This window comes from Acanthochromis polyacanthus, chromosome 17 (assembly GCF_021347895.1).
Source record: "Acanthochromis polyacanthus isolate Apoly-LR-REF ecotype Palm Island chromosome 17, KAUST_Apoly_ChrSc, whole genome shotgun sequence".
Taxonomy (NCBI): Eukaryota; Metazoa; Chordata; class Actinopteri; family Pomacentridae; genus Acanthochromis; species Acanthochromis polyacanthus.
The window spans coordinates 30,567,316-30,586,099 of record NC_067129.1 but is presented as its reverse complement, the minus strand read 5'-3'; the positions used below and the strand labels follow the sequence as shown (position 1 = coordinate 30,586,099).

Below are 18,784 nucleotides of genomic sequence, written 5' to 3'. Positions count from 1 at the left end.
TGTTAGTGAGACGCGGTTATAGCAGCTGATCCATGGAATTTTTCCTTTATTTCTTTGTTTTTCATTAAAAAGAGGCTAAAAACAAAATGCATCCTGTCCTCAGGGTAATAAATCATCAAGCTACTTTTCACTGATTTACTTTTGATGCTAATTTTACATTTAAAAATCAGCTAAAATTTCCATAAACCATCTGAACACCAAAACCTGCCAAGGGGTTTGAAAGAAATGTCGTCTTTACAAAACGAAAATGGCTAAATGACACCATCAGAAGAAAAAGAATCCTGTCTGACCTGGTTCTGTTGGGAAAATTCACCAGATCTAAGCGTAAAATTGTTAAATGTTACTCTGCGTTCAAAAATTCACCTCAAATAAACCGTTTACCCTGACCAGATTCTGTAATAACATTTCAGTTGCAACATGGAGTGATTCAACTGTGACCAACATTCACAAGATGAAAACTCAGGGACTTTTCAGCTGAACTTCAGGCTGTGTTTGGTAGATGAGTACAGAAATAAGTCCAAAATGTAGGAAGTAAAATATTTATTGGACATAAAGACATTCTTTTCAATATTCTTAACACTACTGGCATGTTTTTTGCAAAAGAAAAAAACACTAAAACCATTTTTAAAATCGTTTTTTATACTAATTTATAGCATTTTGGCTCTCATACTGGTTGTTCTGTTTCCATAAAGCTGCAGGACTTTATATTGTAGTGAAAAATGAGCAAACATTGAAGAAAAATGTGACAGAAGTTTACAGGTTTAAAGTGCATGAACTGCTCATTTGATTTAAGCATAAAAACTAGAGGGAAATGGGGAAAAAATGGCTGAAGACTTCCAGACAGAGTATTAACAGAATGTTTTCATTAATCAAGAACGAAAGTCGGAGGTTCGAAGACGATCAGATACCGTCGTAGTTCCGACCATAAACGATGCCAACTAGCGATCCGGCGGCGTTATTCCCATGACCCGCCGGGCAGCGTCCGGGAAACCAAAGTCTTTGGGTTCCGGGGGGAGTATGGTTGCAAAGCTGAAACTTAAAGGAATTGACGGAAGGGCACCACCAGGAGTGGAGCCTGCGGCTTAATTTGACTCAACACGGGAAACCTCACCCGGCCCGGACACGGAAAGGATTGACAGATTGATAGCTCTTTCTCGATTCTGTGGGTGGTGGTGCATGGCCGTTCTTAGTTGGTGGAGCGATTTGTCTGGTTAATTCCGATAACGAACGAGACTCCGGCATGCTAACTAGTTCCGTCCATTCTGAGGAACATTTGTCACGTTGTGCAAACTATAAACAAGCTCAAAGCACTGAGAAAGCATACACATTACAACTGGTTTCACACTAAAAAAAACAAATAAAGCTGTACGAAGCTACATGCAGTAATACACAGCAGGACAGACTGAAGGTAGAAGGAAAGAGGACGTAATCTACAACGATGCGGTGGTCTTTAGATATGGTCAGGGTGGAGTCATTTAGATAAGAAGTAATGATGCTTTAGCATAAACCGACGTTCTGCAGAGATTAGACGTTGAAAAAGTCAAGAGGCAAACTGCTGAGATGAAATATCCCATTTTCACTGGGCTCCTTAGTGACATAAACACAGAAAAACTGAACAAAAATGAAGTGAAAACGAAAGGAGACAAATGTTAAAAGTGTTTTTAGTGAAATTTGCTCTGAAATTAATGACATCAATGTGCCTTAGAAACATACCAATGTAGAACAAAAGTTCTGCTGTTGCACGAAAAGGTAAAATTATGATGCAAAATGCTTTTTATGCTCACTGAAAAATTGTAGAACTCACTTTTTCCAAAACCAAACTTCACTTTTCCAAAATTTTGGGAACCGAACCCACCATACAGACTCCACACGTTTGACCCAGAAAACTTCTCCTGACCTGAAAGTTCACTCTCTGATTGTTAAAACAGCCCATAAAGTTTTAATTTACGTCTTCCACTCATCGTTCTCAGCTGAAAACATCTTCAATAAGTTCAACCAAGCGTGACCAGACTTCTGTCTCGTCACGTTCGCCCAGAATCTCGGCCAAAAAATTGGGATAATGAGACCTTTTGCAAATCCTGAGGCAGCAACTTTTTCTGCTTTGAAACATCCTTGCTTCTCTGTCTGGATATAAACAAGTTCCACTAAGTCTAATTTTGAAAAGCAATGGGGCCCCAGACGGTGTTTGTGTAAAGTGTAACGGCAGCTCGAAGTGTTGGGATGCTATCGACCTACCAGGTTTGTTCAGGAGGAAGTGAACGGAAACATCCAGACATATTCTGGCAAAAACACAGTTTATAGGTGAAGTTTGTAGAATCACATAGATGGACGGTGAAAAAGTGATCCTTAGACTCTGTGATGATACAAAAACTATTTAAAACCATGTCTAGAAGGTGGACTTACAGTGGTGGAAGTTTTCGGACACCCCATGAATTTGTGGAGTACTGCATTAAGAATCACTCATAGGTTTTCAAGGGTAATTTCTTACAGTACAGTCACAGCCAAAATACTAAACACATCCTAAAAAAGACATTAAAGACTTAAAATTGATTGGTTCTATAAAAACGCGTCATAAATTTTGAGTATTGGTCATTTTGGTACCAGTGATCCACTAATGAAGGTCAGGCTTTTTATTAAAAGATACAATTTTTGTTGCCGCGCTTCATGTCTGTATAAAACCAGCACGTTTGAAAGTTCTTCAGAGACAAAAATGGCTTAAACAAGAAAATCAATTCAGGAAATACACCTGGCGGTACAGTTTCTCAGCCAGGAAGGGTACAGCTGCTGCCAGATAGCAGCACAGATGCAGTCCTTCAGCAGCTGGATACATTCTGCAGAAATACAGACGAACCAACAGCTAGGAAGACAAACCAAGATCTGGGCGTCCAAGGGATTCTTCAGTAAGAAATGAACGCATCCTGATCCACATGTACAGGAAAACCACTGAATGACATCACAGGAGTTTCAGGATTCAACGATTCAAGGATATTTATTGTCACTGCATTTCTGCAACGAAACTTTGTTGGCACTTACGAAAACGAAACCCAGAAACAACATAGTATGATAACAATGAACTGCATAAAACAAGTATTAAATATATATATATATATATATATATATATATATACAACAGCAATGGTCAAACCAAACTGGTACCCAGTGTTCTGCCCGAGTTTCACATCATGGCTTCAGGTCCTACAAGGCTGTCAAGTGCAGTGTTTCCCCTCCTATCTGACCGACGAGGCGGGCCGCCTCGCTGGTATAGGCCACCGCCTCACTACAATTTTGCCGAAATTGCCGCCTCACTGGTCCGAGCCCAAAAAAAAAAAAAAAAAAAACGGAAAGCACCAAGCCACCGGAGCTGTCATTTTTAACTCTGCGGGTCCACCGGCTGCTCTCCCCCGGTCTCCCCCGGTCTCCCCCGCTAGCTGGTCGGCTAACACCTGCCGTCGCTTGTCTGCCCGGGACAACCCCCCCCCCCCCCCCCCCCCCCCCCCGTTGGCCCTTGCCTACACCCCACCGCCTCACAGCCATTTCAACCCAGGGCAAACACTGAAGTAGCCCCTGATTAATGAGAGACAGAGGTTATCTCGGTGTCATTGGACCCAATCACACAAGTAGTTGACAGGCAGGAAAAGGAAAAAGATTCTGTGGTCAGATGAGTCCAGTTTCCAGCTCTAGCTTCCTCCTACTAATGTGAGGCTACGCAGAAGGCCAGGTGAAGCATTATCTCTAGCATGGACAATACCTACTGTCAAGCATGGTGGAAGCACTATCATGGTTTGGGGACACATGAGTGCTGCTGGTGGTAATCATCTCATGTTAAATTCTGCCAAGTATTGTGCCTTTCTAAACCCACATGCCCCCCTCTGCATGTGCTCTGTTCCATCGATTCAAACTGGATGTTTGTACCAGATAAGGCTCCTTGAACTCATCCAGGACCAGCAGAACTTGGCTGCAGGAGCTCAGTATCCAGGTCTGAGAGTGGTCAGCTCAATCCTGGACATGATTTCCTTTAAAAATCTGTGGTGTATTATCAAATGGTGTTTCAAAGCATAAACCAAAGAATTTACAAGAATTAAAAGTAATTCAGCAAGACTAGGACAAGATTAGTCCTCAACAGTGTGAAAGGCTGGTGGAGAACATCCATCCAGGATTAGAGCTCTACTTCTGCTGATGGCAGGACACTAAATATTAATATGATGATGTGATTGTTCAGTTTTGAACACATTTTCTGTTATTTGTTGACTTTGATACCGACAATGCTGAGAACCGACACATTGAAACTGTCAAGAATTTAGTTTTGCTAGTGTTTCTTGTAAACAATAAACAAAAATCATTTGTATTTCTTTGTGTCTGTCTAATGCAGCCACGCCTTTTGAAACACAAAAGATTTTTCTCAAATATTTCCTGATAATATTTGAGATTGTGTAAACTTTTAAGGGTGTCCAAAAATGTTTCCAATACTGAAAGCTTTAAATGAATGATTTTAAATCACTCTTCTTCCCTTCCACCTGGAAACATCCTAGTTTTAGTCAGTTACAGCTCACAAACTGTAAATCCAGAACAGACGTCTTTGGATAGGAGACATTCAGCTCTCCGTTTCCAACAACAGGACCGTCACTAACTCTGATTCCATTGAATCTGGTCTAAAAAAATCTAAAAACACAACAAAGCTCCACTCATTTCAGTCACAGAAGAACTCAGATGCACCTCCCAAACTCAGCAGCCTTTAAATAATGGCACTAACATGAGTCTGGTGCATCTACAAGGAGCTCCAGGTGGAAAGAGTTAACTAGAAATGGAAAAACTCGAGAGCTTGACTCTTCTATGACGTAAATCATAAAAAAGCAACAATCCTGCCTCTCAACAACCATGTTTCTATACAATTTACCTGCTTTTGGAAAAACTTTGTGGTGGTACAAAAGTTTTAAAGGAGCCACAAAGTTCCCGTAATCAACCATACATGAGGAGAGGATGGAAACAAGACTTTTATTCTGGAGACGGAGATTCATGTTCTGTGTGGTTTTGTTGTCACTTTGGGTTGGGAAAATATAATGACACTACTTGTTAAAAGTTTAGTGAAGTTTAGGCACCCAAACTACTTTTCTTTGACGTAGGAAAATGTTACAATTTGTGTTAAAATACTACCAGAACTGCAACCATACAACCGGTACTGCTCCCAGTTCAGACTTTAAAACCTAAATTTTGTTCCCATATCAGACTTTGTAACCAGTACTTCAATCTGATGCAGCACCAACACATTCAAACCTGAGTATTATGAATATTTTGTACATTTTTTACGTAAGTCCCTGTATGGATTCATTTCTTCTCTGCATTCACAAGAATCTTTAGTATTTTCTAGTTATGGATCCGTCTGTGCAACATTAATGTTTTTCTACATCTATAAGACATCATTGCTCTTAAACATTCAGAGGAATTTCTGCAAAATCTGAATTTCTCCATGTGGAACAATCTTTATTATCAACAGTACTTTTGTATATTTTTTGCTTATTTCTTTTTGCTGCTGTAAAACTGCAAATTTCCCCGCTAATAAATAAAGACTTATTTTAACTTCTCTTATCTCTAAAACTTTTCCAGCAACACTCAGGTCTCACTTGAGCTTCCTCTGACAGTGACTTGGACGCATCCCAGCAGATTTAAAACCAGAAATAACCCGAACCTCTTCCCCGCCAACAACAACAAGCCGGCCCACTACTGATCCCACCCACCAGAACCAGAACCAGAAGCAGAACCAGAGCCGAGGCGTGAGTCTCCTCTACAGTAGTCTGTCCACACTCGGCTGCGTGTTACTTATTTATAGCAGCTTGTTCCCTAGAGGCCCCCAAGTAATTGAAACCAAATGTGTTGCCGGGACTGATATGTGGAAGTGGGCCGGTCAGCCCACCCATTCTTCCAGCACTCTGTCTGCAAACAAAGATTGTAGAAAAAGGAGGGAAAGATTCAGAGCAAACAGCCTCGGAAATCACTTTACTCTCCAATTTCATTTCTGTATTAAGAAAAAAAAAAAGAAAATTCCAGAGCTTCGACTTTTTCGGTTCACAACAAATAAATTAATTTAACAGTCTCAGGGGCTCTGCATTCGTAAAGTGGTTAGAATGTTTGGTTGTGTGTGTGTTGTTGTGTTTTTAGCACCAAGTGGAGAGAAAAATACTTTTTTTTCCAAGAGGAGCAGCAACCAAGCCACAAAAATGAGACACAAAGCTACAGAAAGAAACTAAAAGTGTCCCCACGAGATGTGAATCAACACAACCAAGTCATGAAAGAAAATCAAAACACAAATCAGCAAAAACCACAAAAATGAGACACACAACGACAAAAAAGAGACACAAAACTGGCAAAAACACACAAAAAAGACAAGAAGAGACAAAAACTAACACAAATGAGACAGAAAACAACAAAAATGAGACAAAAACTGCAAAAACAAAACACAAAATGACAAAAAATGAGACACAAAACCACAAAAAGAGAAACAAAACTACAGACAGGAACACAAAACTACAAAATGGACACAAAACAGCAAAAATAAGCCACAAAACTGCAAAAACAATATACAAAACAACAAAAACGAGACACGAAATCACAAAAAAAGACACAAAACTACAAAAAGGGACACAAAATGACACAAATGAGCCACAAAACAACAAAAACGAGACATAACACTGCAAAAAAGAGACACAAAACAACAAAAACGAAACACAAAACTGCAAAAAAGGGACACAAAATGACTAAAACAAGGCAGAAATCCACAAAAATGAGCCACAAAACAACAAACACAAAATACAAAACCACAAAAACGAGACACAAAACAAGAAAAATGAGCCACAAAACTGCAAAACACACAAATCCACAAAAAAAGAGACAACACAACAAAAACGAGACAAAAAACAACAAAAATTAGATACAGAACCACAAAAAGTGACACAAAACCACAAAAAAAAAGACACAATACTGCAAAACCGAGACACAAAACAACAAAAGCGAGCCACAAAATGCTATAAAGAGGAGCATCAGAGGAGGAAGTTTAGTTTGGTGTACTTTTGGAGGCTCGGCCCACGTCCCCGCCCACCGCAGCCACATCAACAGATCATGAAACCAAACTCACCATTGTGCCGTCTCCTTCTCTTGTCTTATTCCTCCCTTAAGTTCCTCTCTTTACGTTCCCCTCCGGCCTCCCACTGAGCTCTGCTAAAAGTCGAGGTGTGTCAGGCAGATATAAATGGAACTGAGCTGCTGCTAGGAAGCTGCATGAGGCCTTCACTGACCAGCTCAAAGTCAGCCACCTCTGTCTTTCTTCTCTCTCCCCTCCCCGCTGCCTCTGCTCGCTTGTCAGCTTTTTCCAATAACAAACTCCCTCCCGCCTCTCTTGGCCGAGTCCCTGTTTCCTGGACGCTCGGCGGACTCCCGTGACCCGGCTGTCTCCCTGCTTTTCCTTCTTTTTCCTCTTTTTTTTTTCCCCCTCTCTGCTCTGGAGAGTCTTGTCACTCCTCTGAGCTGCAGCCCTGCCTTCCTGCCAGATTTAGAACCACAGACACACATGTGGCGAAGTTTGAAGAGGCGGGACTTGTGTCGGAGTGTTGTGTTGTCATGGTGACCCCTCCTTCTCCAGCGTGTTTTACGAGGATGTGTTTAAATTTTCCTCGTGTGTTTAAATCCACCTTTAAACTGTCACTTGTAGTTTCAGTATTTGTTCTTTTCTTTCTCCTGTCCTTCAGAAATGTGGATTTAGTACTACAACTATTTAACAAACTAGCATTTCAAGTGTATTTATGGGAACACTCATGAAAAAAAATCAGCTTCTTATGTTGTTAAATTCCAACATAAAGACAGTTTTGAACATAAAATGATAATATCTGACCCCCTGTGACCTTCCGACCACTGAGTCCCTATCACCACTTTATCAAAACAGCAAAAAATTGGGACCTTGGGGAACTTAGGTTTTTTTCAACCTGGGGTCTGTTTTCATGTCTTTTCATACATGTGAGTGATGGAGAAATAATTTTTCGACATAGCTCCAGTATTTAGCCAGGCAGCTCAGCTAGCGAAAAGTATAGGGCAGCTGGCCCCCCCGCGTCAAAGTCCGCCCTAACGTGCTTTTTTCCCCACACTGACCGGCTCAGATAGTCTCAACGAGTGTCCCACAACATACTAGAGATGAGAAGTGAACGAAAACCTCCACAGCAAATCTCGTTCCGAAATTGCAACGAGATTTGCTTTCTAGTGTCCTGAGATTTGGATACAGACCACAACAAAGAGCGATCGCCAAGTAATGTGGAGGTTTTCGTTCACTTCTCATCTCTCGTATGTTGTGGGACACTCATTGAGACTATCTGAGCCGGTCAGTGTGGGGAAAAAAAAGCACGCTAGGGCGGACTTTGACGCGGGGGGGCCACTTGCCCTAGACCAGGGGTCGGCAACCTTTAACACTCAAAGAGCCATTTCGACCCGTTTCCCACAGAAAAGAAAACACCGGGAGCCGCAAAATCCTTTTGGCATTTAAAATGAAGACAACGCTGCATATATCGTTTTTTTTTTTTTTACCTCTATGCCCTTGTTAATCAGTCGCGATTACTTAATTACAAAGCCTCTAATTAGATAGATCCATTTTTAATTGTGTCCTTCCACTAATATGTATCTTACTTGGTTAATGTCATTTTTGCTCCTGGACCTCATATGTTACGTAATGTTAGCTGGAAATCAATATTTTGCGAATGCCTATTTAACTTGTAAAATGTATTTATCTTAAGCTAATAACTTTTCTCCGGTAAGTCGCTGACCTATTTTTCCAAGACGACACTCCTCTGACTCTGACCTGCTGCCTGGATGTGACATCGAGCCGTGTTCTTGCGAGTAACGTGTATTACCCTATCATGAGTACTTTTGACTCAAAGACGTGTCTTTCTTGGAGTGGAGCTTTAATATACAGGCTTGCCATTCTTGAGTACAAAACGATGTGAAACTACAGGCGTTGCTTCTCCAGGAGTAAATTTTTAAAAAAGACATGGAAACGTGTGGGAATCGGAAGCTCCGTGTTCTCTTTTTGCGTCAGCTTTGCGCTCTCATGCACAGGCACAGCACATCCGGTGGAGTGACACGTCAAAGTAAGAGCGGTAATTTCACAATAAAATTCTCTATATTAAAATGCATTGAAACGCACCTGAAAGGCAGAACAATGTATTTTCCAAAGTTACAGGGAGCCACAACAGAGGGCTGAAAGAGCCGCATGCGGCTCTGGAGCCGCGGGTTGCCGACCCCTGCCCTATACTTTTCGCTAGCTGAGCTGCTAACTTAATACAACAGAAAGGACACAAAAAAAACAACAAAAACAAGACACAAAACAACAAAACAATACACAAAACAAGAAAAATGAGACACAAAATAACAAAAACAAGACAAAACAACAAAACAAAACACAAAACCACTAAAATGAGATACAAAATGGCAAAAAGAAGACACAAAACAAAAATTACCTTAATACAACAGAAAAGACACAAAAAAATCAACGAAACAAGACGTAAAACCACAAAACTGAGAAACAAAAGGACAGAAACAAGACACAAAATGTCAAAAAAACACAAAACAAAAAATTGTACTTGAAACAACATGACGCAAAAAATAACATAAATGAGACTCAAAACAACATAAATGAGACACAAAACGACAAAAATGAGACACAAAATGACAAAACAAGACAAAACAACAAAACATTATACAAAACCACAAAAACAAGACAAAATGACAAAAGGAAAACACAAAACAAAAAATGAAACTTGACACAACAGAAAGGACACAAAGACAACAAAAAAGAGACACAAAACAACAAAACTATGAGACAAAACGACAGAAACAAGACACAAAACGACAAAAACAAAACATAAAATGTCAAAAAAGACACAAAACAAAAAAATTGTACTTGAAACAACAGAAAAGATGCAAAAAATAACAAAAATGAGACACAAAATGACAAAAAAAGACAAAACAACAAGAACACGACATAAAATGGCAAAAATGAGACACAGCCTGGATGAAAAGCTGCAGCTGCATGTGTGAGTTCACGTGTCTGACGAGCAGCATGTGAGTTCTGGAGAAAGAGAGGCAGCGATTTAGAGAATGCAAATTCCTCCTCTCCTCCACTTTAATGTTCTGTGGCCTGACGGAGACGGAGGAAGAAGAAAAAAGCCTCACAAAGCTTCTCCTACAAAGCTGCACTTTCTTTCCTCGCCTCTTCCTCCCTCTCTCTCTCGGCAGCCACACTGATCCCATTCTCTCTGCCGGCTTGTTTGTGGTGAGGCTGATTTTGTCGGTTCGGGGAATACTTCACGCTTTGATGTTACATCCAGCAGTTTCACAGCCTTTGATAAGAAAAACACACCAATGTGCTTTATTATTGAAAGAGGTTAAAATCCTTCCACGCAGCCACGGAGCAGGTTAAGCTGCAGATACGCCCCAAATTCACATTTGTAAAGCCTTGTAATTTCTACTGTTTTTTTGTTTTGTTTTTGCCTTTAACTCCTACGTTAGCACAGATGAAAATGCAGCCGCTGTGTGTCGGCAGAATAATAGCAAACATTGTCTAACAGGCGAAGCAAGCGGTGAATGTTAAGTGGGCAGCTGGGACGAAGGCTGCAGAAACCACTGGAAGCTCGGCGTCGTCCCCGGGCTGAGGCTCCAGCTCCACTTGATGATGTATTAATCAATAAATAAAAGGGGAAATCCCTAATAGGCCCGTGGTAAAGAGAGGCTAATAATGAAGACGTAGTGGAGGCCAATCCACAGGGGAGGCAGCAGATCTCACACACCGACTGACTCTTTAACCAGGAGGCAGCGGCAGATGGAAGCAAAACGTCACTGTTTACATTTTCACTTTAGCTTAAAGTCTGTCACATTTCAGCGAGACGTGAAACAACATAAACAAGACACAAAATAAGACATACAGCAAAGAAACCGAAAAAGGAGATGACAAATGAGACACAACACGGCAAAAATGGGACATGAAACAACAGAGAGAAGACACAAAACATCAGATAACGTGACAAAAATTAGACAAAACAACAAAAATGAGACTGAGGCTGAGGCTCCAGCTCCACTTGATGATGTATTAATCAATAAATAAAAGGGGAAATCCCTAATAGGCCCGCGGTAAAGAGAGGCTAATAATGAAGACGTAGTGGAGGCCAATCCACAGGGGAGGCAGCAGATCTCACACACCGACTGACTCTTTAGGTTGTTGCTAGAGGTATGGACCCGTATCCGTAGCCTGTGGACTACGGATACGGCACTTTCCATTTGCCAATCAGATACGCGAGATCTGGTCACGTGACTCCCGGTAGACGCTAGCGGTACGGACCCGTAGCATCGGTACTACAGGTACGGACCCTAAACCTGACCCTAACACTAACCCTAACCTAACCTTAAAGCTGCTGTCCGGAGTTTGAATCGCAGCATCTCCCAAAACACTGGTGGTCCCTCCCTCCCTCTGATTTCTCCCCTTTATTTGTGCACGCGCGCAGTACATGAGAGAAGTGCCCGGAGTGCTGCAGCATCTCGCCTGTTTTGCTGTTTTCCCCTCTTCTGCATTTAGTACATTTAGTAAATAATAAAGGAATTACGTTAGAATGCTGTATTGAGTCTAACTTGTCCTAATACCAAAATAACATGAATCTGCTAGGACGAACTAGTAAAGTTTCAATATGTGATTACACTCGTGTATCCCTCTGGATGACGTTGTTTATCAAACTTAGTGCATTTACGCATGTATATGTGTTACATTGTTTATTTATTTCTATCTAGAGTTCAGAATTGCATGACTCCTCTGATGAAGAGTATGTCCCAGACGCCCCAACATCTTCCTCCAGAGGTCGGGCATCTAAACGAAGCCGTCAGGCGGGCTATGGAGGCCGTGGTCGGGGAGCGAGGCGAGCACCCCGAGCCAAAAAACGTCCTGCAGTCTCTTGGCCTGACAAGCCGTGGGATTGGTAACTTTTCTGGAAGTTGCTGATCCCTGATGCTCTCTCCTCCACAAGCAAAACAAATGTGCGCGCGATTGCGTAGTGCGTAGCTCGCCCACCTCTGCATGGGCTTGCTTGCTGTGCGCGTAACCGTTGATTGACAGCATGACAAAGCTGAAGCTCGAACTCGATTGGTCGGCAGCAACCGGCGCTTTTTGGAATAACATGGGGGTCTATGAGAGGAAGGCGGAGCTCAGGAATAAATTTTCATATCGCGTTATACTAACTTTATATTATAGTATCGAACTAGACTAACACATTTAAGCTTTGTTAAAAAATGATACATAAATTGAAAACAAACGGAAACTCCGGACAGCAGCTTTAACCTTTGCTTACCTTTCAACAGTTTGCAGTGGTTAGCAGCTTCTTGACTCGCGAGACTCGCGTACGGGTACGGGTCCGTATCTGTAGACACTACCGACTCTTTAACCAGGAGGCAGCGGCAGATGGAAGCAAAACGTCACTGTTTACATTTTTACTTTAGCTTAAAGTCTGTCACATTTCAACGTTTTCTTCACAAAGTTGTGTAAATCTTGTTCACTCTAGCAAAAAATGTAAGAAATTTGTCGTTTTGTGTCTCATTTTGTCTTTTGTGTCTCATTTTTGTCTTTTGTGTCTCATTTTTGACACTTTGAGTCTCTTTCTTGGGGTTTGTGTCTCGTTTTTGTCTTTTGTGTCTCATTTTTGTGGTTTTGTGTTTCATTTTTTGTTGTTTTGAGCCTGTTTTTTGTGGTTTTGTGTCTCGTTTTTGTCTTTTGTGTCTTATTTTTGTGTTTCATTTTTTTTTTTGAGCCTGTTTTTTGTGGTTTTGTGTCTCGTTTTTTCTTTTGTGTCTTATTTTTGCTGTTTTACTTCTCTTTTCTGTGTAATTTTGTCTCGTTTTTGTCTTTTGTGTCTCATTTTTGTGGGCTTGCGTTTCTTTTTTGATGCTTTGTGTTTCATTTTTGTTGTTTTGAGTCCATTTTTTGTGGTTTTTTGTCTTGTTTTTGTGGTTCTGTGTCTCATTTTTGTTGTTTTGAATCTCTTTTTTGTGTTTTGAGTCTCTTTTTGTGGTTTTGTGTCTCAATTGTGTGCAACTGTGAGCAGTTCTGGTAGAAATAATTCAACCAGAAACTCCCAGAGACTTTGCAAGAACCCAAAATGTACATTTATTACATTTAATGGAATATGTACAATATAAAACAACAAATGTATGTGTGTTTGATGTGACTGATGCAACTGGTTTAATCATAGAATCTGAACTTTTTTGCAGCATCTTATTGGAGAAAATGATTAATTTCTGGCATTTTTATTTTTGAATGACACGTCGAATAAAGTGGTTTTGATGAAGTATCACAATGTTTAGCTGAGATTTGGTTGAGTTTAGGTGACAGAACCTCACATCACAGATGGACAGATGAAAATGCAATGATTCTGGCTGATGAATGGTGGAATTTTGGTGATTTTTTCAAAAAGACATCCTGCCTCTCAAGGGTTACAATCCATCCATTTTTGGATGATATGGTTAAGTAAATCCATTTTTAAAAAGCAGTCATTAAGACTCTTCAGTAGACTGTGACTGAAAATGGGGGATTTATACACATTTTACCAATGGCAAAGTTAAGTTAGTAATGATACACCTATAGTGTAACTAAGTCTTGTTCGAAACAACCCCAACAAATCTTTGTACAGCTTTCATATGTACATGAAAATACGGAACTAAAATATAACGAAATGTTGGTTTTTATCATAAATTTGCTCTAAAATGTAATTGCATTCTCTCTGAGCATTACAAAGAGAAACAAAGACAAGACAACACTGATAATAGTGCAACTTTTAAATGATTTACTGTGGATGATTTTTGTTAAAGGGGAACTTAGGTTTTTTTTCAACCTGGGGTCTGTTTTCATATGTCATTTCATACATGTGAGTGATGGAGAAATGAATTTTCGACATAGCTCCAGTATTTAGCCAGGCAGGCAGCTTAGCAGCTCAGCTAGCAGCTCAGCTAGCGAAAAGTATAGGGCAGCTGGCCCCCCGCGTCAAAGTCCGCCCTAACGTGCTTTTTTCCCCACACTGACCGGCTAGGACAGTCTCAATGAGTGTCCCACAATATACTAGAGATGAGAAGTGAACGAAAACCTCCACATTATTTGGCGATCGCTCTTTGTTGTGGTCTGTATCCAAATCTCAGGTTGCTTTTTTAGCGTCCTGAGATTTGGATACAGACCACAACAAAGAGCGATCGCCAGGTATTGTGGAGGTTTTCGTTCACTTCTCATCTCTAGTATGTTGTGGGACACTCATTGAGACTGTCCTAGCCGGTCAGTGTGGGGAAAAAAGCACGTTAGGGCGGACTTTGACGCGGGGGGGGGGGGGCTTCTTGCCCCATACTTTTCGCTAGCTGAGCTGCTAGCTGAGCTGCTAAGCTGCCTGCCTGGCTAAATACTGGAGCTATGTTGAAAATTCATTTCTCCATCACTCACATGTATGAAACGACATATGAAAACAGACCCCAGGTTGAAAAAAAAACGAAGTTCCCTTATAAAATATGCATTTCTACAATTGTTAATGCACAGATAATTCTTAGAGTGCACTCTTCATTTGTTGCTGACTTTTTCTACTGTTGTTCTACAGGTTTGTCCTTTTATAATGTCTTATTGCTACTGCACTGTCACTTTGCATTTAATTGCACGTAGTATTGAATCTTTGAATAGCAGCACATACAACTGAGAGGTTAAGAACTGAATCTTCCTGTTATATTTCCCTTCTTCTTCTTCTTCTTCTTCTTCTTCTTCTTTCAGTGTGTTTCACTCTAAAGCTCTGCTCCTTTCAGACTCCACCTCTTTGATGTTTAATTCATCCAATTAGCTTCTTTCTGCCTCTGAGAAATATCTGAATAGCAAATAAAGCAATCTGTCTGTCTACAGTATTTTGCCGTTGGTGTGTAAATCCGTGTTTGCGTTTCCGGATGAGAGAGCAGCCGTCTGCTTTGATGGGACGTCGGACGTTTAGTTCGTCCGTCGTTCACTCAGCTATTGTCTGCATGTCCCTGCAGGTACGTCTCTGAACATGGTTCCCACGACGACGCTTAATGAATGGTGTTGTTTTTATTATGTTCTTGTGTGAATCGAACCCGAGGCAGAGAAATCCCCGACCTGCTTCTCTCAGCCGGAGAGTCTGGATCCTTCCCAGCCCGTTCCTCTATGAAAACAGCCAATTACAGGCCAGACCGGCCGGGCGTCAGCTTTCAGAGACGCTCCAAATGCAGGCAACCTTGACTGAATATGGATTGATGTCATCATGAATAAATATGCTGATTTATTCCCAACTCTGACTAGAATCAAATTACGCTCGCTCTTGTTTACTCTTTGTGTCTTCCTCCTCCAGCTGTGAGTCTGTTTCTGAATTATGCCTGGCCCGAGCAGCTCGACGGAGAAACAATGAACCCAAATTCATCAAAAAACTAAAAAGATAAAGGAGCATGTTTGGCTCATTTTCCCCTCAGTGCCTCGTTGCAACGTCTAAAAAGATGAGATCTCAGCGTGACAGTGTGAAAAACAACAACAGTGAGGCTGAGGACTCATAATCGGATGCAAATGTTTTGTGGAAATTGACTAAACATCATAAACATTTCTCGTGGTGCCTTTAGTTTTACTGCTCAGTCTTATTCGACTCCAAAGAGGCCGTTTATTTCAAAAGTAAATCCATATTTCCATTTGAGGTGAAAATCGTTACCTCGTACTCCGTGCTCCATATATTTCACGATTCCGAACAAATTATCCTTATAAACAAAGGAGGATCCGAGTTCTGCATAAAGCACTTTAAAGGGACGGTTCTGTGAATACGTTGATTTGACTTCTTCGTGATAAACAGTCCTAACAATAGCTTCCCATTATTCCCCTGATTACAGTTCAATGCGTCAGGAATGAATGAATTTAACTCTGTAAACCCCAAACCCTGTTGGCAGGTTTGACAGAAACATCACCTTTTAGAACAAAAAAACTGTCACCATTTAGCAGAGCCACAAACCAGCCAGAATCATTACATTTTCAACTTTCCATCTGTGTTTTGTGCTTCTAGCACATTAAATCAACCAAATCTGAGCTTAAAATTGCGATATTTCATAAAAAAACACTGTATTTTGCAGGTCTCATTGAAAAAATTGCCAGAAATAAACCATTTCTTCCAATAAGATGCTGCAAAACACAACAACAGCATAATCAAATCTGTACTGCAGCTGCAACAAACAGGCGCATGGTTAAAATTCAGAGTTTTCTGGTAAATTGGGTTGAACTACAGGATGTGTCTATCCATAAAAAACAAGTGTAGAAACAATATAAAGGAAAAAAAAGAAAAAAAAAATCAACTATCTATTGCACATACAGTCAGCATTTTTCCCAAGTAGTGGTAATCCTTCTGGACGCTTGGAAAAATGTCTATGTACATGTTGATTCTGCTTTATTTATGCAATTTTATGATTAATGATAATATTTATGGCATTATAACAAGGGACTTCCTGCGCTTGATCCCAAGACCAGGATCTACACACTGTCGTAGTTTATCCCAGCTTGTTTTACACTGGTGTGCTGGTTGGAGGTCATTAAGCTTCCATTAGGACTATGTCATGGTGCCTCTTTAGTAGCTAAACTCCCACAATGCTTTCTGTCGCCAATGCAGAAATGGCACCTCCTCTGGTTGCTTCAATATCACACAATAAGAGGCTCAACTGGTGGAACAACTAGGTACTACAGCTAATCTACAATATTTAAGGTGTGTATTTTCTCAGACAATTCTTCTTCTTCTTCTAGTTTTGTAGTTGTGCTGGACTTTTCACTGCAATAAAAAATGATGGCACAGTAAATAAAAATGTGAGAAGAGCAAAAAAGCACCCAAAAACAATGTTAAAAATGCTGGAAACCAGCACTTCCTGTCCTCACACTGGATCAGTGTTTTTATTATCAACTGATGTAAAACACTTTATACATAGATCAATAAACTTCTTTACTGCACATTTTACCCAGCATGCTTTCGTTTCATGCTTTTAATGCATGGTTTTGGTTATATATCATGTCCTACTAATATTCCAATTGCCTATTAAAGGATAAATGCTGAATAAACGTGCAGACGAGTACTTGTACCTTTTTCTGTCACCGAACACTGTTACTTTAAAAACTTTGCCGAGGCTGCTGACACAGCTGAGCACTTGAAGTGAGCCGGTCATTTCGGCTCTTTCAGTTTCTTCTCAGCGCCTGAAGTTAATTTCCTCGTTAATTAGTCATTTTGAAAGTCACCTCGCCGGAAAACAAAGTCCTGATTGGTTGAACTGTCATGAGTGGCCTCAGCACACCTGGAGGTTCGGGGAAGAAACGGGGAATGATCGTCAATTTAAGCGGTTTGATCTGATCATTTTTATACATTTTCTGTAAAGAAAGGTTTGCTTACTTCATACACATTACACCTGTTGTATTTGGCTTTTGCTCCATTCAATAGCTTCAAAAATCTGGTTGCACGGCAGTTGTCCATCATTAAAACTTTATATTTGCAGGATTTATTGCTTTACTTCAGCTGCTGTATTATTAACAGTACATACACACTTTCTCTGGTTTCATGGTGCAGCACTCTGTTGTTTTTCCTTGTCTTTCTAGACTCTCCAATTGCCAGGAGGCACATCTTTTCTATCAGAGGAGCTGAACTCCATGAAATCACGTTGAGCGATCTGAAATCACCAGCGATCAATGAAGACGTCAGTCACCGGCAGCCGATTCCAGTCTCATTCCTGCTCCATCATTCGCCTTCAACTCTGTCCAACACTGGTGTTTTAAACCGGTCATTTCTGCAGCTCAGAGGGGATTTGTGCTGTATCACAGCTCGACAGAATCCAACTCTCATCCGTTTTTGCAAAACGCTGCTTTGTGCAACAACAACCGGCTGCTGCGTTGTAGTTTACAGAAGCACAACGGTAAGGTTTCTCCACATTCAGTTTTAATGATCAGCACTGGTTTTCCTGCTTGATGTGCAACCAAAGCAGAGTTTTTCTCCGCAATCATAGCAGGGTTAATGGCATGAACATCCCAGAGAGCAGCCGTCACACCGATTCTGAACCACACTGACGAGAAGCGAATGTTGTCAGTTCAACTCTGTGATGGAGTTTGGTCCTTTGGTAAAATGTGAAACAACTTTTCCTCTCTGAGCTTTGGAACAAATTGAAAAGCTGACTTTGGGCTACACTCAGCAGCAACAAATGTGTGAGTAACATCAATTGGTGACTGTTTTCTGTTAAAGTCACATAACCAGCAAAGCTTTGAACTTTAAATGACCATCAACATGACTGTTTCTGGGCTCAGAGGGCACAGATGGATGAAATTTTAGGGTGAAACTAAGACTGAAATCTGAGGTCAACGTGCCTCCAATGACTAGAAACCTTTCATAGGGCACCTTCAGGGAGACAACCTGCTTACAACCTACAACAAGAAATCAACATCTAGCTTAAATCAACCCATCTCAAACCCACAAGGTCTGCCAGAAACGTGGGTATCATGATCAATGACCGACTAACCTTCAAGGCTCATGTGGCCTCTGTTACTCGGTCGTGTCGATTCATCCTGTACAACATCAGGAAGATCAGATCCTTCCTGTCTGAACATGCAGCTTAACACCTGGTCCAGGCTTTCATAATATCAGCATCAACTACTGCAGCTCCTTACTGGCATGCCTCCCCACACGTACGGTCAAACCTCTGCAGATGATCCAGAACGCAGCAGAACGTTTAGTTT

At 40.9% G+C, this 18,784-nt stretch overlaps 1 protein-coding gene across 3 annotated transcripts in view; it reads right to left on the bottom strand.

The window, feature by feature from the left end:
* The window catches only part of sgcd (sarcoglycan, delta (dystrophin-associated glycoprotein)), a 547,041-nt gene that overhangs the window by 235,726 nt on the left and 292,531 nt on the right, over positions 1 to 18,784 (bottom strand). The window contains exon 1 of one of the 3 annotated variants that reach the window (XM_051938030.1): positions 7,127 to 7,509. The exons of the other annotated variants lie outside the window; for them this stretch is intronic. Within the exon in view, the coding sequence (XP_051793990.1) occupies positions 7,127 to 7,129 (3 nt within the window). The 5' untranslated portion in view covers positions 7,130 to 7,509. Of the gene's footprint in view, positions 1 to 7,126; positions 7,510 to 18,784 lie in introns of those variants that run through there. 3 annotated transcript variants of the gene reach the window in all.